Genomic DNA, 23,395 nt, shown 5'->3' with positions numbered 1-23,395 from the left:
CATGTGTTCCATGTGGAAACTACCAGTTTCCTGGGGTCCTGCCCTTTGGGTAAATATACAAATGTATTATGTTCAGTCTGCATATAGAAATAAAAATATATGTTAATGAGGGTTGACAGTTACCCCAAATGGATTGTGATGTGTGCATTGCTGATTTCATGAAATGGATTGTGATATGTGTATTGCTGATTTCATGAAATGGATTGTGATATGTGTATTGCTGATTTCATGAAATGGATTGTGATATGTGTATTGCTGATTTCATGAAATGGATTGTGATGTGTGTATTGCTGATTTCATGAAATGGATTGTGATGTGTGTATTGCTGATTTCATGAAATGGATTGTGATGTGTGTATTGCTGATTTCATGAAATGGATTGTGATATGTGTATTGCTGATTTCATGAAATGGATTGTGATATGTGTATTGCTGATTTCATGAAATGGATTGTGATATGTGTATTGTTGATTTCATGAAATGGATTGTGATATGTGTATTGTTGATTTCATGAAATGGATTGTGATATGTGTATTGCTGATTTCATGAAATGGATTGTGATGTGTATTGCTGATTTCATGAAATGGATTGTGATATGTGTATTGCTGATTTCATGAAATGGATTGTGATGTGTATTGCTGATTTCATGAAATGGATTGTGATATGTGTATTGCTGATTTCATGAAATGGATTGTGATATGTGTTGAACTAAACTGTTGTTCTGATCTGTCCTCTCTTTAGGTTATCATGGAAGGTGACGTCAGATGATGTCTTAATGCATGTAGGAATAATTTGGCCACAAACAGTGTGTGTGAACCTCAAAACCCTCCCAAACCGGCTGAAGAAACAGCGTCAAAGGCGTTCAATGTGACAGTGACCTTTAACACTTATGTGTCCGAGCCAAACCTGGGTACGGTTGGCAGGGACGCTGAGACCGCGCATGTGGAGTGAGCATGGAGAACATAAACTTTTCTCATGCTAACGTGCTGATGGGAGAAATTGACCAGACAGAATGGTGATAGTGGCTCAGGTGAGAGACTTATATTAGTTGGAAAAACATTACTTTACATTGAAAATCGGGACATTATCAAGGGCCATCAAATGTCACAGGCAAGAGTTACATGAGTTACATGTGCCGTGGGGAAGATGAACTGCAACGCTATCTGAAGAAGACACGCTAGTGCAGGGAGAAGGGAGGTCTACACACGGCAAACAATTTGGACTAGGTACGCATTGAGATAGCGATCTTTCATTACCGGGCCACTCGCGACAGGAAAACAGGGTCAAAGGGGAGCTGTAATGAGAAGAGTTATTACCGCCAATAAAAGTTCCCATTTATAAATGTACATATTAACCGTGTTGAGAAGACTCGAAGTAAAGCACTAAGGACTGTCATTCTACATTTGGGTTGGTTCATATATAAAAATGTTTTAGTTAGGATTCGGGCTACAGCGAGAGAGAGTTGTTCTCAAACTGGAGGCGTGGGGGACACTGCTAAAATGTATTAGTTAGGATTCGGCTACAGCGAGAGAGAGTTGTTCTCAAACTGACTATTGTATTACAGGTTAGATGGAATGATATATGTGTAAATGTATCTGTAGCAGGAGGTGAGGTACACGAGGCCTGTGTTTGAGACAGAATGTTTACAGGAGGTGAGGTACACATGAGGCCTGTGTTTGAGACAGAATGTTTACAGGAGGTGAGGTACACGAGGCCTGTGTTTGAGACAGAATGTTTACAGGAGGTGAGGTACACATGAGGCCTGTGTTTGAGACAGAATGTTTACAGGAGGTGAGGTACACATGAGGCCTGTGTTTGAGACTGAATGTTTACAGGAGGTGAGGTACACATGAGGCCTGTGTTTGAGACAGAATGTTTACAGGAGGTGAGGTACACATGAGGCCTGTGTTTGAGACTGAATGTTTACATCAGACTGTTAAGTGGGATGGAATGTGATGGGGGTGATAGAATGCTATCATCCACAGAGAATGTGTATGTTGTTACAGGAGATGGCTCGTAGGAGGGAGGACAGCTATAGGGACTATTGCACAGTGCCCAATATAGGGACTATTGCACAGACCCAGGACATGGTGACAGTAGCAGAGATCGTGTTGGCATTTCAGACACTATGGTAAACTTTCCAGAAACCTGTGAGGTTGTTAGGTCCAACGTAATTACTCTCCTTCCTCATTTCTAACAGCCGGCCAACACTTGACAGATTACATGCACTAGTTATTCTCAGGACAGTCGCTGTAGGGACAGGAATTGAAGGAGGTTAACGTCAGGGGTCATGTTAGTCGTAACAGTAGTTTCTCTCAGGACAGTAAGTGAAGGAGGTTATAGTCAGGGGTCATGTTAGTAGTAACAGTAATTGAAGGAGGTTAAGGTCAGGGGTCATGTTAGTAGTAACAGTAATTGAAGGAGGTTATAGTCAGGGGTCATGTTAGTAGTAACAGTAATTGAAGGAGGTTATAGTCAGGGGTCATGTTAGTAGTAACAGTAAGTGAAGGAGGTTATAGTCAGGGGTCATGTTAGTAGTAGCAGGGGTTACTTTAGTATCATTGCTGGGATATCAGTTTATGAGGACTCATGTCACATGGCTTGGTAGCTGGTAACTGGGGGACCGATGGGAGTACAGGGGGCTGTTATTCACCTCACAGACTAGTGATCTGGCCACTATGGGAGAGTCTATGTTATCAGGAAATGACCGGTGCATTGCAGTGTGTATATTTCCCAGGTGGAAGAGGCACATGAGGAGCAGGAGATAACCGAGGGCACGTGCTGGATTCTGGAGATTGAGTGTACATCAAGATACACCAGGCGGGACCAGTTGGGACAGCGTTGGTCTGGTCCACACAGTACTCCTTACAGCAGCGGTAAAGATGGTCATGTCTCTGTAGCAGGGGGAGGGGGTGTTGGGACAGCGTTGGTCTGGTCCACAGTACTCCTTACAGCAGCTGCAGCGGTAAAGATGGTCATGTCTCTGTAGCAGGGGGAGGGGGTGTTGGGACAGCGTTGGTCTGGTCCACACAGTACTCCTTACAGCAGCTGCAGCGGTAAAGATGGTCATGTCTCTCCTCAACGGGTTTACAGTTCTCCCGTGAAGTGAGGTCCAGTTGCATAATGTGTGAGCTTGAAAACGCCATGACAGAGGAAGTGGAGCTAATGAGAGAGAAAGACTAGATTCCACTGTAGACACACAGATGGGTTGGGTCTGGGAGCCACTTTAAACACCATAGTTGGGTTGGGTTAGCTGCTTTATTGGTTAATGGATCAGATGAAAGTTAAGATGGTGGGGTAATTGTACTCTAAACAACATGGAGGCATTAATGTGAAAGTCTATCCAGTCCTGAGTTACCTCAAGAGGATGTAGTGTTGATTAGGGCTACGCACCTGCCTATCAGGTGACCTGCCTATCAGCTTTTTAGGGCTTTCATTTCTGCAGAATCCAGCAGAAAAGTGTCCTGAAGACAAAGTCAGGCGAAGAGAGAGTGGCAAATGTCATGTTGTCATGCATATATAATTGTGCATAACTTAACACGTTGTTAATGCTGTTGTGGTGTTTATATTTACTTTGCAAGTCTTGTGCTATCACTCTCTTAGGAACCAGAAGGAGAAAGTTGAAACAGAAGTCAACAGCTCCAGTGTACAAGTTATTATCAGTGTTGTGTAATAAATGGAAATGAGTGTTTGGTGTGATCATAGAACAGAGGCCACGAGTCTCTGAGTTTATAAACCTCACTGTGAATGAGAATTATGTTTATTTTTTGTTTGTGTTATATTATCATTGTTTTTCCATTTATAAAGTAATTTCTAAGTGTATGATATCAGATGTTCAAAAAAGGGGGTACTGATACGTTTCTGAGCTTGAAGGAATGCTTGGAAGGAGCTGAGTGCAGGGGAAACGATCACGTGGCAGTACAGATAAGAGGAACCGTTTAAGGCCCAGATCACTCAGCTCCCTGCCAGGCAATGATGCAATGTTTGGCGATAACGAGGAGACTCCATCCATAGTGGGGAATGTATACTACCACGGGTGAAACCATGGCTTTGTCTAATGCAGCTGTATTGACCCTCTGGTAAGAATAAACTTGGTTTAAAGCTTTCATAGTGACCGTTGAGTTTTAACTCTGAGAATTAGAACCTAACAACGGCTATGTAGATATTCCCTAAAATAAAAATCTGCTGTTTCCAGCTACAATAGTCATTTACAACATTAACAATGTTGTAAATGAGGCAGTTAACCCACTGTTCCCCTGAGCAAGGCAGTTAACCCACTGTTCCCCTGAACAAGGCAGTTAACCCACTGTTCCTCTGAACAAGGCAGTTAACCCACTGTTCCCCTGAGCAAGGCAGTTAACCCACTGTTCCCCTGAACAAGGCAGTTAACCCACTGTTCCCCTGAACAAGGCAGTTAACCCACTGTTCCTCTGAACAAGGCAGTTAACCCACTGTTCCTCTGAACAAGGCAGTTAACCCACTGTTCCTCTGAACAAGGCAGTTAACCCACTGTTCCTCTGAACAAGGCAGTTAACCCACTGTTCCTCTGAACAAGGCAGTTAACCCACTGTTCCTCTGAACAAGGCAGTTAACCCACTGTTCATCTGAACAAGGCAGTTAACCCACTGTTCCTCTGAACAAGGCAGTTAACCCACTGTTCCCCTGAGCAAGGCAGTTAACCCACTGTTCCCCTGAACAAGGCAGTTAACCCACTGTTCCTCTGAACAAGGCAGTTAACCCACTGTTCCTCTGAACAAGGCAGTTAACCCACTGTTCCTCTGAACAAGGCAGTTAACCCACTGTTCCTCTGAACAAGGCAGTTAACCCACTGTTCCTCTGAACAAGGCAGTTAACCCACTGTTCCTCTGAACAAGGCAGTTAACCCACTGTTCCTCTGAACAAGGCAGTTAACCCACTGTTCCTCTGAACAAGGCAGTTAACCCACTGTTCCTCTGAACAAGGCAGTTAACCCACTGTTCCCCTGAGCAAGGCAGTTAACCCACTGTTCCCCTGAACAAGGCAGTTAACCCACTGTTCCCCTGAACAAGGCAGTTAACCCACTGTTCCCCTGAACAAGGCAGTTAACCCACTGTTCCCCTGAACAAGGCAGTTAACCCACTGTTCCTCTGAACAAGGCAGTTAACCCACTGTTCCTCTGAACAAGGCAGTTAACCCACTGTTCCTCTGAACAAGGCAGTTAACCCACTGTTCCCCTGAGCAAGGCAGTTAACCCACTGTTCCCCTGAACAAGGCAGTTAACCCACTGTTCCCCTGAACAAGGCAGTTAACCCACTGTTCCTCTGAACAAGGCAGTTAACCCACTGTTCCTCTGAACAAGGCAGTTAACCCACTGTTCCTCTGAACAAGGCAGTTAACCCACTGTTCCCCTGAGCAAGGCAGTTAACCCACTGTTCCCCTGAACAAGGCAGTTAACCCACTGTTCCCCTGAACAAGGCAGTTAACCCACTGTTCCCCTGAACAAGGCAGTTAACCCACTGTTCCCCGGTAGGCCGTCATTGAAAATAAGAATCTGTTCTTAACTGACTTGCCTAGTTAAATAAAAGGTCAAATAAATTAATAATGACAAAAAACAGTTCAGAAATTTTTGCAAATGTATTAAAAATAAAAACTTGTGGTCGACTTGGGGCTGTTAGTCACTCTCTCACTGCAAACATTTCTTTCCATCCCATGGCAAAATGTGTAGAATTGTGTAAAACTTTTTCTCTCCACTTTCAAGCAGCTAAAAAAAAGTTGCCTGCAAGGTGGCTGGGGCCCCCCAACAAAATGTTGCTTAGGGCCTCCAAAATGCTAGAGCCAGCCCTGACTGCATGTGTGGATATGGATGTGGGTTTGCAGACCAGCGAGCCACTGCGGCCCCTCGTGATGAGTTCAGATGTTTTTGGTGGCCCCCACCCCATGGAAGTTGCCCGTCCCTCTGTGCTAAAGTGATGACACGGATAAACATTTCAACACTGAATACCATTTTCAGTTGACTCCTTTAACACAAACCAGACAGTGTGTTCTGTGTGGATGTAACACGTGTGTTGTAATGCGACTAGGCAGTGAGAGCCTGTTAGTTAGAACACATGCTCCTGCTAGGTGATAATTAACTGCTTCCTTCAGTCATCATAAAACACAGTGTAAAGCCCATTCTCTCTCTCCATGTTCCTCTCTCTCCCCACTCTCTTTCCCTCTCTCTCTTCCTACTTTCTCTCCCTCACTCCCTAAAAGTCCCCCCCTCGCTCTCCCCACTATCTACTGCCCCCTCCCTCCCTCTCTCTCTCTCTCCCACCTGGTGTTGTAGCTACTGTATAGATAGATAGAGCCTGCAAGGTCTCCATGGTTACCATCTACTAGCTGTCTACCAACTGCAGAAAGAACAGCTGTGATCACAACAGGAAGTAACCTCAAGGTAAAATGTTGAATGATTTAAATGGTTCTTAGCATCCTTACAGGCCATCATGTATATGACACAGTCAAGATAACTCCAGATTACATCAGCCTATATTTCTAGAGAGATTACCAGACCTGCCATTAGTCATTTTCAACATACAAACACACTAAACATGCACTAAAACAATCCCATTCCACTACTGAGAAAACGGGGGGGACAAACTAGTTCTATGGTTTTCATTGACCGTCATCAGTACATTTACATGGAGGAGGAGTCAAATTCTGCCAGCCTACAATTAGATGGAGGAGGAGTCAAATTCTGCCAGCCTACATTTACATGGAGGAGGAGTCAAATTCTGCCAGCCTACATTTACATGGAGGAGGAGTCAAATTCTGCCAGCCTACATTTACATGGAGGAGGAGTCAAATTCTGCCAGCCTACATTTACATGGAGGAGGAGTCAAATTCTGCCAGCCTACATTTACATGGAGGAGGAGTCAAATTCTGCCAGCCTACATTTACATGGAGGAGGAGTCAAATTCTGCCAGCCTACAATTAGATGGAGGAGGAGTCAAATTCTGCCAGCCTACATTTACATGGAGGAGGAGTCAAATTCTGCCAGCCTACATTTACATGGAGGAGGAGTCAAATTCTGCCAGCCTACATTTACATGGAGGAGGAGTCAAATTCTGCCAGCCTACATTTACATGGAGGAGGAGTCAAATTCTGCCAGCCTACATTTACATGGAGGAGGAGTCAAATTCTGCCAGCCTACTTACATGAGGAGAGTCAATCTGTCGGCATCCTACATTTACATGGAGGAGGAGTCAAATTCTGCCAGCCTACATTTACATGGAGGAGGAGTCAAATTCTGCCAGCCTACATTTACATGGAGGAGGAGTCAAATTCTGCCAGCCTACATTTACATGGAGGAGGAGTCAAATTCTGCCAGCCTACATTTACATGGAGGAGGAGTCAAATTCTGCCAGCCTACATTTACATGGAGGAGGAGTCAAATTCTGCCAGCCTACATTTACATGGAGGAGGAGTCAAATTCTGCCAGCCTACATTTACATGGAGGAGGAGTCAAATTCTGCCAGCCAATTATTTAGATGGAGGAGGAGTCAAATTCTGTCAGCCTACATTTAGATGGAGACTTTTAATAGAGAGTGGTTGAACACCACTAAAAGACAGAGGGGACCAGACATCAATGTGTCTGTGGTGCTGTCCCCGCTCTCACCTTCTCCCCCCCTCGCCTCTCCCACACTCTCCTCTCCTCTCCCACACTCCCACTCTCCCCCCACTCTCATCTGATAGGAGTTAAAAGGACCCTTTTTATTTTAAGAGGTAGGGCAGGTCATATTTAGTATAATGTTGACCCAACCAGCCTTGCACACACACAGAGACAGATACAAGTGAACACATACAAAATGTAAGAACACACACCTTGAGGATCTCATTGAAGCCGTATTGTTCCTCCATAATCTGGTGTTTCTTTGAGTCCAGGATGGCACAGCACACCAGCAGGTGGAAGTTCTGGCACGGCAGCCCAGTCCACATTACCTGAAGCCAACCCAGAGACAATCAGAGTCAGTGTGTGTGTGTGTGTGTGTGTGTTACAGTATCTGCATCATTATGTCTGATAAATCAAACTAATTGTTGTGATTCTGTGAAACATAATTAAATGAATGCTAATTGGCTTGTGTTTCCTCGCAATGCCTCTGGACGAATGGAGAGATGATGAAATGAAAACTAAACTACGGGCCCTTTAAATCAGGTTACTGATTCATCTCCGGGGAGTTAGGAGGAGGAGGAGAAGGAGAGACTGAGGAGCAGCAGGACCAGAGAGTCAGGGGACAGAGAGAGGAGGAGGAGGAGGAGAGCAGGACCAGAGAGTCAGGGGACAGAGAGAGGAGGAGGAGAGCAGGACCAGAGAGTCAGGGGACAGAGAGAGGAGGAGGAGAGCAGGACCAGAGAGTCAGGGGACAGAGAGAGGAGGAGGAGAGCAGGACCAGAGAGTCAGGGGACAGAGAGAGGAGGAGGAGAGCAGGACCAGAGAGTCAGGGGACAGAGAGAGGAGGAGGAGAGCAGGACCAGAGAGTCAGGGGACAGAGAGAGGAGGAGGAGAGCAGGACCAGAGAGTCAGGGGACAGAGAGAGGAGGAGGAGAGCAGGACCAGAGAGTCAGGGGACAGAGAGAGGAGGAGGAGAGCAGGACCAGAGAGTCAGGGGACAGAGAGAGGAGGAGGAGAGCAGGACCAGAGAGTCAGGGACAGAGAGAGGAGGAGGAGAGCAGGACCAGAGAGTCAGGGGACAGAGAGAGGAGGAGGAGAGCAGGACCAGAGAGTCAGGGGACAGAGAGAGGAGGAGGAGAGCAGGACCAGAGAGTCAGGGGACAGAGAGAGGAGGAGGAGAGCAGGACCAGAGAGTCAGGGGACAGAGAGAGGAGGAGGAGAGCAGGACCAGAGAGTCAGGGGACAGAGAGAGGAGGAGGAGAGCAGGACCAGAGAGTCAGGGGACAGAGAGAGGAGGAGGAGAGCAGGACCAGAGAGTCAGGGGACAGAGAGAGGAGGAGGAGAGCAGGACCAGAGAGTCAGGGGACAGAGAGAGGAGGAGGAGAGCAGGACCAGAGAGTCAGGGGACAGAGAGAGGAGGAGGAGAGAGCAGGACCAGAGAGTCAGGGGACAGAGAGAGGAGGAGGAGGAGGAGAGCAGGACCAGAGAGTCAGGGGACAGAGAGAGGAGGCGGAGAGCAGGACCAGAGAGTCAGGGGACAGAGAGAGGAGGCGGAGAGCAGGACCAGAGAGTCAGGGGACAGAGAGAGGAGGAGGAGGAGGAGGAGAGCAGGACCAGAGAGTCAGGGAACAGAGAGAGGAGGAGGAGGAGAGCAGGACCAGAGAGTCAGGGGACAGAGAGAGGAGGAGGAGGAGAGCAGGACCAGAGAGTCAGGGGACAGAGAGAGGAGGAGGAGGAGGAGGAGGAGAGCAGGACCAGAGAGTCAGGGAACAGAGAGAGGAGGAGGAGGAGAGCAGGACCAGAGAGTCAGGGGACAGAGAGAGGAGGAGGAGGAGAGCAGGACCAGAGAGTCAGGGGACAGAGAGAGGAGGAGGAGGAGGAGGAGAGCAGGACCAGAGAGTCAGGGAACAGAGAGAGGAGGAGGAGGAGGAGGAGAGCAGGACCAGAGAGTCAGGGGACAGACGGAGGAGGAGGAGAGCAGGATCAGAGAGTCAGGGGACAGAGAGAGGAGGAGGAGGAGGAGAGCAGGACCAGAGAGTCAGGGGACAGAGAGAGGAGGAGGAGTAGCAGGACCAGAGAGTCAGGGGACAGAGAGAGGAGGAGGAGGAGAGCAGGACCAGAGAGTCAGAGGACAGAGAGAGGAGGAGGAGGAGGAGAGCAGGACCAGAGAGTCAGAGGACAGAGAGAGGAGGAGGAGGAGGAGAGCAGGACCAGAGAGTCAGAGGACAGAGAGAGGAGGAGGAGAAGAGCAGGACCAGAGAGTCAGGGGACAGAGAGAGGAGGAGGAGGAGGAGAGCAGGACCAGAGAGTCAGGGGACAGAGAGAGGAGGAGGAGGAGGAGAGCAGGACCAGAGAGTCAGGGGACAGAGAGAGGAGGAGGAGGAGGAGAGCAGGACCAGAGAGTCAGGGGACAGAGAGAGGAGGAGGAGGAGGAGAGCAGGACCAGAGAGTCAGGGGACAGAGAGAGGAGGAGGAGGAGGAGAGCAGGACCAGAGAGTCAGGGGACAGAGAGAGGAGGAGGAGGAGAGCAGGACCAGAGAGTCAGGGGACAGAGAGAGGAGGAGGAGGAGAAGAGCAGGACCAGAGAGTCAGAGGACAGAGAGAGGAGGAGAAGAGCAGGACCAGAGAGTCAGAGGACAGAGAGAGGAGGAGGAGGAGAAGAGCAGGACCAGAGAGTCAGAGGACAGAGAGAGGAGGAGGAGGAGAAGAGCAGGACCAGAGAGTCAGGGGACAGAGAGAGGAGGAGGAGAGCAGGACCAGAGAGTCAGGGGACAGAGAGAGGAGGAGGAGAGCAGGACCAGAGAGTCAGGGGACAGAGAGAGGAGGAGGAGGAGGAGAGCAGGACCAGAGAGTCAGGGGACAGAGAGAGGAGGAGGAGGAGGAGAGCAGGACCAGAGAGTCAGGGGACAGAGAGAGGAGGAGGAGGAGGAGAGCAGGACCAGAGAGTCAGGGGACAGAGAGAGGAGGAGGAGGAGGAGAGCAGGACCAGAGAGTCAGGGGACAGAGAGAGGAGGAGGAGGAGGAGAGCAGGACCAGAGAGTCAGGGGACAGAGAGAGGAGGAGGAGGAGGAGAGCAGGACCAGAGAGTCAGGGGACAGAGAGAGGAGGAGGAGGAGGAGAGCAGGACCAGAGAGTCAGGGGACAGAGAGAGGAGGAGGAGGAGGAGAGCAGGACCAGAGAGTCAGGGGACAGAGAGAGGAGGAGGAGGAGGAGAGCAGGACCAGAGAGTCAGGGGACAGAGAGAGGAGGAGGAGGAGGAGAGCAGGACCAGAGAGTCAGGGGACAGAGAGAGGAGGAGGAGGAGGAGAGCAGGACCAGAGAGTCAGGGGACAGAGAGAGGAGGAGGAGGAGGAGAGCAGGACCAGAGAGTCAGGGGACAGAGAGAGGAGGAGGAGGAGGAGAGCAGGACCAGAGAGTCAGGGGACAGAGAGAGGCCACTGATTGATCAAGTGCTCACTGTAATGACTGATTGGTCTCTTTGATTGATTGGCTGGATTGACTGTGTGGGCTGATCGATCATTAGAGAACAGCCGATTGATTAACGGTAAACGCCTTGAAATGTCTGACTCACCTCCCAAAGACGCAGGACATCAGGGAAACTCAGTTCTCTCTTGAAGCGAATCAGGAGCCAGCGGAAGCAGAAGTACAGGTGACCAGAGTCCTGGGCCACTATAAGATGGACACACACACGAGGTTAGCAGACGTACAGGTAGCCTCTGCAACACCATAAGGTTAGAATGAAGGGAACCCGACAACATCTGAGGTATTGTCTTTAGACATCATGAGCTTAAAAGCCATTGGCATCGATCCAACCATCCCTGAGAGGGTTAAATCCACTCTGAACGTGTCAGGAGCTGCAGGAAGATCAATAGTGAGGAAGTGGAGGCTCGTAAATTAAAGTCAACCAATCATAGACCTTAAGCCTCTTTTACGTCCCATCTCTTCTTTCCCCCCCCCCCCCCCCCCCCCCCCCACCACACCCCCCCAAAAAAGACAATCACGTCCATCACCGTCATCCTCTTCCTGTCCTCAATCTAACCTTTCCTGCTCAAATTAAAGCGATAAATAACACATTTCATTTACATATTATTGAATTTACTTGGTTTATTGTTCTTGGAAGGTCTCTAAATTCCAGAGGAGCCGTTGTTATCCGGCGAGGTAACGAACAGCACACCACTTTTAGTACGGTGGCTGAGCGAGCCCAAATTAATCAAGAAAATTAATGACTATAAAGTATGCGGTGATAAATCACCATCGTCCCAATCAGACTGCACCGTTAGCGCTAGCTGCATTTAAAACAGCCTAATTCAAAACAAACTTATCAGGGTCTGTTTAGGGATGCAGCTGCCCCCTACGACCTCTAGCAAATAGGAAAGACTTTCCAAACAGAACACACCATATTTATCTCATTAGGAAGACTTAGTCAAACTTGGAAAAAACTCTTGTTTTTCTCTCGAAGACAAATGTGGCGTCGTCACCTGAGAGAAAATCACATGGGTAATATTTCATTGGCTCGATCAAGATGATTATCTAGTACACTTATGATGAGGATGAATGTGATCCGTTGTCACGGTGAACGTTCTATTCTGTGGACTCTAAATGGTAGTAAATGGGAGTTATTCATTGGACAGGGACTGGACTACCAGGACTCCAATAATGGACGCTAAACTTAATTTTCTGTAAGGATTTTTTTTTTTAAGCATGCCCTGTTTGTGTGTGTGTGTGTGTGTGTGTGTGTTCCCCTCACCCAGGTAGTTCCAGAAGGACCGGTCCAGTAGTCATAGCAGTGTGTGTGTGTGTGTGTGTGTGTGTGTGTGTGTGTGTGTGTGTTCCCCTCACCCAGATAGTTCCAGAAGGACAGGTCCAGTAGTCATAGCAGTGTGTGTGTGTGTGTGTTCCCCTCACCCAGATAGTTCCAGAAGGACCGGTCCAGTAGTCGTAGCAGTGTGTGTGTGTGTGTGTGTGTGTGTGTGTGTGTGTGTGTGTGTGTGTGTGTGTGTGTGTGTGTCCCTCACCCAGGTAGTTCCAGAAGGACAGGTCCAGTAGTCATAGCAGTGTGTGTGTGTGTGTTCCCCTCACCCTGATAGTTCCAGAAGGACAGGTCCAGTAGTCATAGCAGTGTGTGTGTGTGTGTTCCCCTCACCCAGGTAGTTCCAGAAGGACCGGTCCAGTAGTCATAGCAGTGTGTGTGTGTGTGTGTGTGTGTTCCCCTCACCCAGATAGTTCCAGAAGGACAGGTCCAGTAGTCATAGCAGTGTGTGTGTGTGTGTGTGTGTGTGTTCCCCTCACCCAGATAGTTCCAGAAGGACCGGTCCAGTAGTCATAGCAGTGTGTGTGTGTGTGTGTTCCCCTCACCCAGATAGTTCCAGAAGGACCGGTCCAGTAGTCATAGCAGTGCGTGTGTGTGTGTGTGTGTGTTCCCCTCACCCAGGTAGTTCCAGAAGGACAGGTCCAGTAGGCGTAGCAGTGTGTGTGTGTGTGTGTGTGTGTGTGTGTGTGTGTGTGTGTGTTCCCCTCACCCAGATAGTTCCAGAAGGACCGGTCCAGTAGTCATAGCAGTGTGTGTGTGTGTGTGTTCCCCTCACCCAGATAGTTCCAGAAGGACCGGTCCAGTAGTCATAGCAGTGCGTGTGTGTGTGTGTGTGTGTTCCCCTCACCCAGGTAGTTCCAGAAGGACAGGTCCAGTAGGCGTAGCAGTGTGTGTGTGTGTGTGTGTGTGTGTGTGTGTGTGTGTGTGTTCCCCTCACCCAGATAGTTCCAGAAGGACCGGTCCAGTAGTCGTAGCAGTGTGTGTGTGTGTGTTCCCCTCGCCCAGATAGTTCCAGAAGGACAGGTCCAGTAGTCATAGCAGTGTGTGTGTGTGTGTTCCCCTCACCCAGGTAGTTCCAGAAGGACCGGTCCAGTAGTCATAGCAGTGTGTGTGTGTGTGTTCCCCTCACCCAGGTAGTTCCAGAAGGACAGGTCCTGTAGTCATAGCAGTGTGTGTGTGTGTGTGTGTGTGTTCCCCTCACCCAGATAGTTCCAGAAGGACAGGTCCAGTAGTCATAGCAGTGTGTGTGTGTGTGTGTGTGTGTGTGTTCCCCTCACCCAGATAGTTCCAGAAGGACCGGTCCAGTAGTCATAGCAGTGTGTGTGTGTGTGTGTTCCCCTCACCCAGATAGTTCCAGAAGGACCGGTCCAGTAGTCATAGCAGTGCGTGTGTGTGTGTGTGTGTGTTCCCCTCACCCAGGTAGTTCCAGAAGGACAGGTCCAGTAGGCGTAGCAGTGTGTGTGTGTGTGTGTGTGTGTGTGTGTGTGTGTGTGTGTGTGTGTGTTCCCCTCACCCAGATAGTTCCAGAAGGACCGGTCCAGTAGTCGTAGCAGTGTGTGTGTGTGTGTTCCCCTCGCCCAGATAGTTCCAGAAGGACAGGTCCAGTAGTCATAGCAGTGTGTGTGTGTGTGTTCCCCTCACCCAGGTAGTTCCAGAAGGACAGGTCCAGTAGTCATAGCAGTGTGTGTGTGTGTGTTCCCCTCACCCAGATAGTTCCAGAAGGACAGGTCCTGTAGTCATAGCAGTGTGTGTGTGTGTGTGTGTGTGTGTGTGTGTGTGTGTGTTCCCCTCACCCAGATAGTTCCAGAAGGACAGGTCCAGTAGTCATAGCAGTGTGTGTGTGTGTGTTCCCCTCACCCAGATAGTTCCAGAAGGACAGGCCCAGTAGGCGTAGCAGTGTGTGTGTGTGTGTGTGTGTGTGTGTGTGTGTGTGTGTTCCCCTCACCCAGATAGTTCCAGAAGGACCGGTCCAGTAGTCATAGCAGTGTGTGTGTGTGTGTGTGTGTGTGTGTGTGTGTGTGTTCCCCTCACCCAGATAGTTCCAGAAGGACAGGTCCAGTAGTCATAGCAGTGTGTGTGTGTGTGTTCCCCTCACCCAGATAGTTCCAGAAGGACAGGTCCAGTAGGCGTAGCAGAGTGCTGAGTTGGATCAGCTGAGTCTTCATACCCTGCATCTGCTCCTCAAAGTTCTGGTGCTGAGAATGTAGACAGAATCGAAATACATTCACACTATATAGACGACATGATCGACACTATGTGGACACCTGCTGGTCAAACATCTCATTCCAAAATCATGGGCATTAATATGGAGTTGGTCCCCCCTTTAGCTGCTATAACAGCCTCCACTCTTCTGGGAAGGCTTTCCACTAGATGTTGGAACATTGCTGTGGGGGACTTGCTTCCATTCAGCCACAAGAGCATTGGTGAGGTCGGGCACTGGTTAGGCCTAGCTCGCAGTCAGCGTTCCAATTCATCCCAAAGGTGTTCGATTGAGGGTTGAGGTCAGGGCTCCGTGCAGGCCAGTCAAGTTCTTCCCATATCGATCTTGACAAACCATTTCTGTATGGACCTCGCCTTGTGCACGGGGGCATTGTCATGCTGAAACAGCAAAGAGCTGTCCCCAAACTGTTGGAAACACAAAGTTGGAAGCACAGAATCATCCAGAATGTCATTGTATGCTGTAGCGTTAGATTCCCCTTCGCTGTAACTACGGAGCCTCGCCGAAACCGTGGAAAACAGCCCCAGATCATTCTTCCTCCTCCTCCACACTTTACAGTTGGCACTACGCACGGAGCAGGTCGTGTTATCTTGGCATCTGCCTAACCCAGATTCGTCCGTCGGACTGCCAGATGAACCGCGATTCATCACTCCAGACAATGCGTTTCCAACGCTTGGCATTGCGCTATGGTGATCTTAGGCTTGTGTGCGGCTGCTCTGCCATGGAAACCAATTTCATGAAGCTCGACGAACAGTTCTTGTGCTGATGTTTCTTCCAGAGGCCGTTTGGAAGTCGGTAGTGAATGTTGCAACCGAGGAGTGATGATTTTTACGTGCTTCAGCACTCGGCGGTCCCATTCTGTGAGCTTGTGTGGCCTACCACTTTGCATGCTGAGCCGTTGTTGCTCCTAGACATTTCCACTTCACAATAACAGCACTTAAAGTTGACCGGGGCAGCTCTAGCAGGGCTGCCGAACTGACTTGTTGGAAAGGTGTCATCCTATGACGGTGCCACGTTGAAAGTCACTGAGCTCTTCAGTGAGGCCATTCTACTGCCAATGTTTGTTTATGGAGATTGCATGGCTGTGTGCTCATTTTTATACACCTGTCAGAAACGGGGGTGGCTGAAATATCCGAATCCACTGATGTGAAGGGGTGTCCACATACTGCTGTATATAGAGTTTATACAGTAATACAGACAGATGAACTGGGGATCCTGTTAAAGCAAAAACATGTTGATGACAGTCGGCCACTCAATCGTCCGGTCAGCTTGTCGGCCAGCCAGCCAGTCATCCAACCAGTCGGCCAGCCAGTCATTCAGCCAGTCAGCCAGTCATTCAGCCAGCCAGTCATTCAGCCAGCCAGCCAGACACCCAGCCAGCCAGCCAGCCAGCCAGTAATTCAGCCAGCCAGACACCCAGCCAGCCAGTCAGTCAGCCAGTCATTCAGCCAGACACCCAGCCAGCCAGCCAGCCAGTAATTCAGCCAGCCAGAAACCCAGCCAGTCATTCAGCCAGCCAGTCAGCCAGTCATTCAGCCAGCCAGTCATTCAGCCAGCCAGCCAGACACCCGGCCAGAAACCCAGCCAGCCAGCCAGTCATTCAGCCAGCCAGTCAGCCAGCCAGCCAGTCACATAACCCCATATTGATGCTCTCTACTCCTCAATCTCCAGCTTTCCTTTTACCTTCCTCACTAACAAGTTGCTATGTGGCAGGTGTTTAAATCAATAACCCTGATGTAGCCGTGTTTAATGTATTAATGAGTGGGATGACAGCTACAGTGCTGAGATGACATGGTCTTTGGGTTTCCTTTGAATAACAAGGGTCTGTCAGGTACAAGACCATTCAGCCGAGTAATAATAACATGATTGCTGTTTACCCTAACCTCTGTGTGTGTGTGTGTGTGTGTGTGGCTGTTTACCAGAGTAGACCAGCCCTGGGCTACAGTACCTATAAAGCTATGACTGGATAATGAACACAAAATCCCCTTTAAATGACTTCAGCAGCTATGTGGAGGTAAGAATAGAGGAAACAGGATGGTGTCGTGACAGACAGGAGGCTGGGCGGCGTCGTGACAGAGAACAGACGGGAGGCTGGGCGGTGTCGTAACAGAGAACAGACGGGAGGCTGGGCGGTGTCGTAACAGAGAACAGACGGGAGGCTGGGCGGTGTCGTAACAGAGAACAGACGGGAGGCTGGGCGGTGTCGTAACAGAGAACAGACAGGAGGCTGGGCGGTGTCGTAACAGAGAACAGACGGGAGGCTGGGCGGTGTCGTAACAGAGAACAGACGGGAGGCTGGGCGGCGTCGTAACAGAGAACAGACGGGAGGCTGGGCGGTGTCGTAACAGAGAACAGACGGGAGGCTGGGCGGTGTCGTAACAGAGAACAGACGGGAGGCTGGGCGGTGTCGTAACAGAGAACAGACGGGAGGCTGGGCGGTGTCGTAACAGAGAACAGACGGGAGGCTGGGCGGTGTCGTAACAGAGAACAGACGGGAGGCTGGGCGGTGTCGTAACAGAGAACAGACGGGAGGCTGGGCGGTGTCGTAACAGAGAACAGACGGGAGGCTGGGCGGTGTCGTAACAGAGAACAGACGGGAGGCTGGGCGGTGTCGTAACAGAGAACAGACAGGAGGCTGGGCGGTGTCGTAACAGAGAACAGACAGGAGGCTGGGCGGTGTTCTAACAGAGAACAGACGGGAGGCTGGGCGGTGTCGTAACAGAGAACAGACAGGAGGCCGGGCGGTGTCGTAACAGAGAACAGACAGGAGGCTGGGCGGTGTTCTAACAGAGAACAGACAGGAGGCTGGGCGGTGTCGTAACAGAGAACAGACAGGAGGCTGGGCGGTGTCGTAACAGAGAACAGACAGGAGGCTGGGCGGTGTCGTAACAGAGAACAGACAGGAGGCTGGGCGGTGTCGTAACAGAGAACAGACAGGAGGCTGGGCGGTGTCGTAACAGAGAACAGACAGGAGGCTGGGCGGTGTCGTAACAGAGAACAGACAGGAGGCTGGGCGGTGTTCTAACAGAGAACAGACGGGAGGCTGGGCGGTGTCGTAACAGAGAACAGACAGGAGGCCGGGCGGTGTCGTAACAGAGAACAGACAGGAGGCTGGGCGGTGTTCTAACAGAGAACAGACAGGAGGCTGGGCGGTGTCGTAACAGAGAACAGACAGGAGGCTGGGCGGTGTCGTAACAGAGAACAGACAGGAGGCTGGGCGGTGTCGTAACAGAGAACAGACAGGAGGCTGGGCGGTGTCGTAACAGAACAGACAGGAAGCTGGATGGTGTTGTAGGTTGGATAATAAGACAGAAAAAAACTAATTCAGAACACAAATCATAGAGCTGGAGTGACATCAAAAAGCGTGAGGGCTCTGCTCAGCTATTGGTGGAGGCTATGAGAGAGTGGTCTTGGATGCATCCTTTGTGAAATGCACCATGGGAACCCAGCGTGGTCAGGTAATCAGGTCACACTCTACCAACACTTCCCTAGTTGGCCTCAGTCTCTCGTTAAACAGGAAGAACTGTGCTGTCATATACCTACAGAGGTCAGTGAAGGTCTCACCCACAGACATCCAATGACTAGAATGGACATCCTCATTTAATTTGCTTTGGTGTGAGGGGCTTTGTCCATTCTAGTAATTATATTTCTATGTTACATATGTTCTAATAATTCAGATATTCTCCGTTTTACCCATCTGGTCCATGAAGGAGACAAATCACTAGAAGGTTGTGTCCCTGCTAGTTTATCTAGCCTATTTCTATGGTCTTGTTACATTATGTCTGTTCTAGTATATCTAGTTCTATGTTGTCAGTCTCACCATCTGGTCCATGAAGGAGACAAATCACCAAAAGGTTATGTCCCTGCTAGTTTATCAAGCCTATTTCTATGGTCTTATTACATTATGTCTGTTCTAGTATATCTAGTTCTATGTTGTCAGCCTCACCATCTGGTCCATGAAGGAGACAAAGCACCAGAAGGCGTCCACCTCGTTCTCCATCACATAGAGGATCGGAGACAGCAGGTCACTCATACCCTGGACATAGCCTGGTGACAGAGAGAAAAGAACCCGCTTTAGTCAGTCAGTCAGCCAGTCAGTCAGTCAGCCAGCCAGTCAGCCAGCCAGTCAGCCAGCCAGTCAGCCAGTCAGCCAGTCAGCCAGTCAGTCAGCCAGTCAAAGCCTGGTGGTGACAGAGAGGATTTGAAACAGTTCTGGAGAGCTTTCATACCAACACAATCTTGACCAAAGGAGGTTGGTGGCACCTTAATCAGGGAGGACTGGCTCGTGGTAATGGCTGGAGCGGAATAGGTGGAATGGTATCAAATACATCAAACACATGGTTTCCATGTGTTTGATAACATTCCATTCGCTCCGTTCCAGCCATTCTTATGAGCCGTCCTCCCCTCAGCAGCCTCCTCTGATCACGTCTGGTGCTGAGTGGCATGTAGTATTTATTGTTGGTGAATCCTCAGTCACAACGCAAGAGAGGCTGAGTACATGCAGTTTGTCTGACCCGGGTCAAAGTCATTCAGAATGACAAGCGTGGTCTTACCCGGGTCAAAGTCATTCAGTATGACAAGCGTGGTCTTGCCCAGGTCAAAGTCATTCAGTATGACAAGCGTGGTCTTACCCAGGTCAAAGTCATTCAGTATGACAAGCGTGGTCTTACCCAGGTCAAAGTCATTCAGTATGACAAGCGTGGTCTTACCCAGGTCAAAGTCATTCAGTATGACCAGCGTGGTCTTACCCAGGTCAAAGTCATTCAGTATGACAAGCGTGGTCTTACCCAGGTCAAAGTCATTCAGAATGACAAGTGTGGTCTTACCCAGGTCAAAGTCATTCAGTATGACAAGAGTGGTCTTACCCAGGTCAAAGTCATTCAGTATGACCAGCGTGGTCATACCCAGGTCAAAGTCATTCAGTATGACAAGCGTGGTCTTACCCAGGTCAAAGTCATTCAGAATGACAAGCGTGGTCTTACCCAGGTCAAAGTCATTCAGTATGACAAGCGTGGTCTTACCCAGGTCAAAGTCATTCAGTATGACCAGCGTGGTCTTACCCAGGTCAAAGTCATTCAGTATGACAAGCGTGGTCTTTCCCAGGTCAAAGTCATTCAGTATGACAAGAGTGGTCTTACCCAGGTCAGTCATTCAGTATGACAAGCGTGGTCTTACCCAGGTCAAAGTCATTCAGTATGACAAGCGTGGTCTTACCCAGGTCAAAGTCATTCAGTATGACAAGCGTGGTCTTACCCAGGTCAAAGTCATTCAGAATGACAAGCGTGGTCTTACCCAGGTCAAAGTCATTCAGTATGACAAGCGTGGTCTTACCCAGGTCAAAGTCATTCAGAATGACAAGCGTGGTCTTACCCAGGTCAAAGTCATTCAGAATGACAAGCTTTGTCTTACCCAGGTCAAAGTCATTCAGAATGACAAGCGTGGTCTTACCCAGGTCAAAGTCATTCAGAATGACAAGCGTGGTCTTACCCAGGTCAAAGTCATTCAGAATGACAAGCGTGGTCTTACCCAGGTCAAAGTCATTCAGTATGACAAGCGTGGTCTTACCCAGGTCAAAGTCATTCAGTATGACAAGCGTGGTCTTACCCAGGTCAAAGTCATTCAGTATGACAAGCGTGGTCTTACCCAGGTCAAAGTCATTCAGTATGACAAGCGTGGTCTTACCCAGGTCAAAGTCATTCAGAATGACAAGCTTTGTCTTACCCAGGTCAAAGTCATTCAGTATGACAAGCGTGGTCTTACCCAGGTCAAAGTCATTCAGTATGACAAGCGTGGTCTTACCCAGGTCAAAGTCATTCAGTATGACAAGCGTGGTCTTACCCAGGTCAAAGTCATTCAGTATGACAAGCGTGGTCTTACCCAGGTCAAAGTCATTCAGTATGACAAGCGTGGTCTTAACCAGGTCAAAGTCATTCAGAATGACAAGCGTGGTCTTACCCAGGTCAAAGTCATTCAGTATGACAAGCGTGGTCTTACCCAGGTCAAAGTCATTCAGAATGACCAGCGTGGTCTTACCCAGGTCAAAGTCATTCAGTATGACAAGCGTGGTCTTACCCAGGTCAAAGTCATTCAGTATGACAAGCGTGGTCTTACCCAGGTCAAAGTCATTCAGTATGACCAGCGTGGTCTTACCCAGGTCAAAGTCATTCAGTATGACAAGCGTGGTCTTACCCAGGTCAAAGTCATTCAGTATGACAAGCGTGGTCTTACCCAGGTCAAAGTCATTCAGTATGACAAGCGTGGTCTTACCCAGGTCAAAGTCATTCAGAATGACAAGCTTTGTCTTACCCAGGTCAAAGTCATTCAGTATGACAAGCGTGGTCTTACCCAGGTCAAAGTCATTCAGTATGACAAGCGTGGTCTTACCCAGGTCAAAGTCATTCAGTATGACAAGCGTGGTCTTACCCAGGTCAAAGTCATTCAGTATGACAAGCGTGGTCTTACCCAGGTCAAAGTCATTCAGTATGACAAGCGTGGTCTTACCCAGGTCAAAGTCATTCAGAATGACAAGCGTGGTCTTACCCAGGTCAAAGTCATTCAGTATGACAAGCGTGGTCTTACCCAGGTCAAAGTCATTCAGAATGACCAGCGTGGTCTTACCCAGGTCAAAGTCATTCAGTATGACAAGCGTGGTCTTACCCAGGTCAAAGTCATTCAGTATGACAAGCGTGGTCTTACCCAGGTCAAAGTCATTCAGTATGACCAGCGTGGTCTTACCCAGGTCAAAGTCATTCAGAATGACAAGCGTGGTCTTACCCAGGTCAAAGTCATACATGCAGTAGGTCATGAGGACATCGTGCAGCAGAATCAGTCCTGGGTTGTCTGGTCCTTCATAGAAAGGGTTGGTCCTGTCTGTCCTGTCCACGTCTTTCTCTGTGGAGGAAATCAACACAGTCACAGGCCTCAGAATCCCCTTTATTCACCAAATACATTTGGATGTAGAGGATTTGACTCAGTGAAACGGTGCTGCTACTCGTGACTGACTGACTAAGTTTATCTGTCCTGTTTACTTCTGTCTCTGTAGAGGGAACTAACAGCCAGCAGTATTCATAAAGAATAGGAAGGTCTTTCTCTGTAGAGGGAACTAACAGCCAGCAGTATTCATAAAGAATAGGAGGGTCTTTCTCTGTAGAGGGAACTAACAGCCACCAGTATTCATAAAGAATAGGAGGGTCTTTCTCTGTAGAGGGAACTAACAGCCACCAGTATTCATAAAGAAGAGGAGGGTCTTTCTCTGTAGAGGGAACTAACAGCCACCAGTATTCATAAAGAAGAGGAGGGTCTGTCTCTGTAGAGGGAACTAACAGCCACCAGTATTCATAAAGAAGAGGAGGGTCTGTCTCTGTAGAGGGAACTAACAGCCACCAGTATTCATAAAGAATAGGAGGGTCTTTCTCTGTAGAGGGAACTAACAGCCACCAGTATTCATAAAGAATAGGAGGGTCAGATGACATGGACAGAAGGAACCTGATCGTAGATCAGCACTCCCAACTCAGAGACGCTTTATGAATACAGGCCCCGACTTCACCACTGGTCTGGTCTGCCCGATTGTCCTCAGACATAAGTTTACTACCAGGAGTTGAAATCAGAAATGAAACCAGCAGCACTTCAACAGTTCAGCATTTCTCCGTGCCAGCCACCGCTCATTTCCATATTCATTTCAGCTGACATTTACAGAGAGCACACAACTCTAACCCTGTTACAACCGGAGCCTAATTTCAATCCTTTGAATAGAAGGGGGGAGCGACTCAGAGAGGGAGAGAGAGAGAATAAAGAGACGGAGAGAACAGAAATGCCAAGTCCATTGAGGAGCCAGCCAGATCCAGTATGGATCATTCCTCAACGATCAGGAGGAGATGAGATCCCATTACCTGGCTGACATGGGCCCTGTCCCAAATGACAACCTACTGCCTATTTAGTGCACATAGGGCTCAGGTCAAAAGTAGTGCACTATATACACAGGGTATAAGATGACATTTGGGACGCAGCCACGGGGCTGGGTTCTACAGGCTGACGACGCTGATGGAATATTGAATAAATAAAACACGGGGTTGATCCGATGGGAGCCTGATTGATTCCAGTCTCAGCTCAGACTTCAAGTAGCTAAACTAGGAAAGGTGTCACACTTTGTTTCAAATGGTTTTGCTGAGCAGTTTGGGGTTCAGACCCGGACAAATGTGGCCAACTTTTGTTCTTCACTGGCTGTGGGGGGGGGAGTTAAGTTGCTGACTGAGGCTGTTGGAACAAGGAGTCTAACTCATTAACATATTGGAAAGGTATCCTGTTTGCCACAGTGCCCATTGTTCAAACCACGTAACCATCCTACTGTCAGACCAATAGAATCAAATAGAATACAACTATTGTCCATCGGTTAGAAGGGAAAACTGTCTTCTGGCTTCCCCAACAACCCCAGACAGAGACCCCAGACAGAGACCAAGGGTCAGCAGCAGCGCCCCTGGATGAAGAGGAATCGTAGGGGGTTAAGTCCCTTGATCAAGGGCACAATGGCAGGATATGTTACATGGATGAAAGCCTTTTGGCTGATGGTCTAACGGCCAGGCTATTATCTGGTGACTAACATTATGTTAGAAGTGATGATGATGATGATTACCTATTAGACTCCTGACTAACATTCTGTTAGAAGTGATGAAGGTGATGATTATGTACCTATTAGACTCTTGACTAAACATTATGTTAGAAGTGATGATGATGGTGATTACCTAT

The 23,395-nt window shown here is 49.0% G+C and overlaps 1 protein-coding gene across 1 annotated transcript in view; it reads right to left on the bottom strand.

Moving 5' to 3' along the window:
• LOC120036844 (TBC1 domain family member 15-like) overlaps positions 1–23,395 on the bottom strand; it is a 31,422-nt gene that overhangs the window by 4,556 nt on the left and 3,471 nt on the right. Inside the window, exons 4-8 of the mRNA XM_038983155.1 lie at positions 21,428–21,544; positions 18,600–18,700; positions 14,531–14,630; positions 11,197–11,294; positions 7,838–7,954 (exon numbers count right to left, since the gene is read on the bottom strand). Of these exons, the coding sequence (XP_038839083.1) occupies positions 7,838–7,954; positions 11,197–11,294; positions 14,531–14,630; positions 18,600–18,700; positions 21,428–21,544 (533 nt within the window). The remainder of the gene's footprint in view (positions 1–7,837; positions 7,955–11,196; positions 11,295–14,530; positions 14,631–18,599; positions 18,701–21,427; positions 21,545–23,395) is intronic.

This window comes from Salvelinus namaycush, unplaced genomic scaffold (genome assembly GCF_016432855.1).
Source record: "Salvelinus namaycush isolate Seneca unplaced genomic scaffold, SaNama_1.0 Scaffold148, whole genome shotgun sequence".
Taxonomy (NCBI): Eukaryota; Metazoa; Chordata; class Actinopteri; order Salmoniformes; family Salmonidae; genus Salvelinus; species Salvelinus namaycush.
This window is presented reverse-complemented; position numbering and strand designations above follow the sequence as displayed.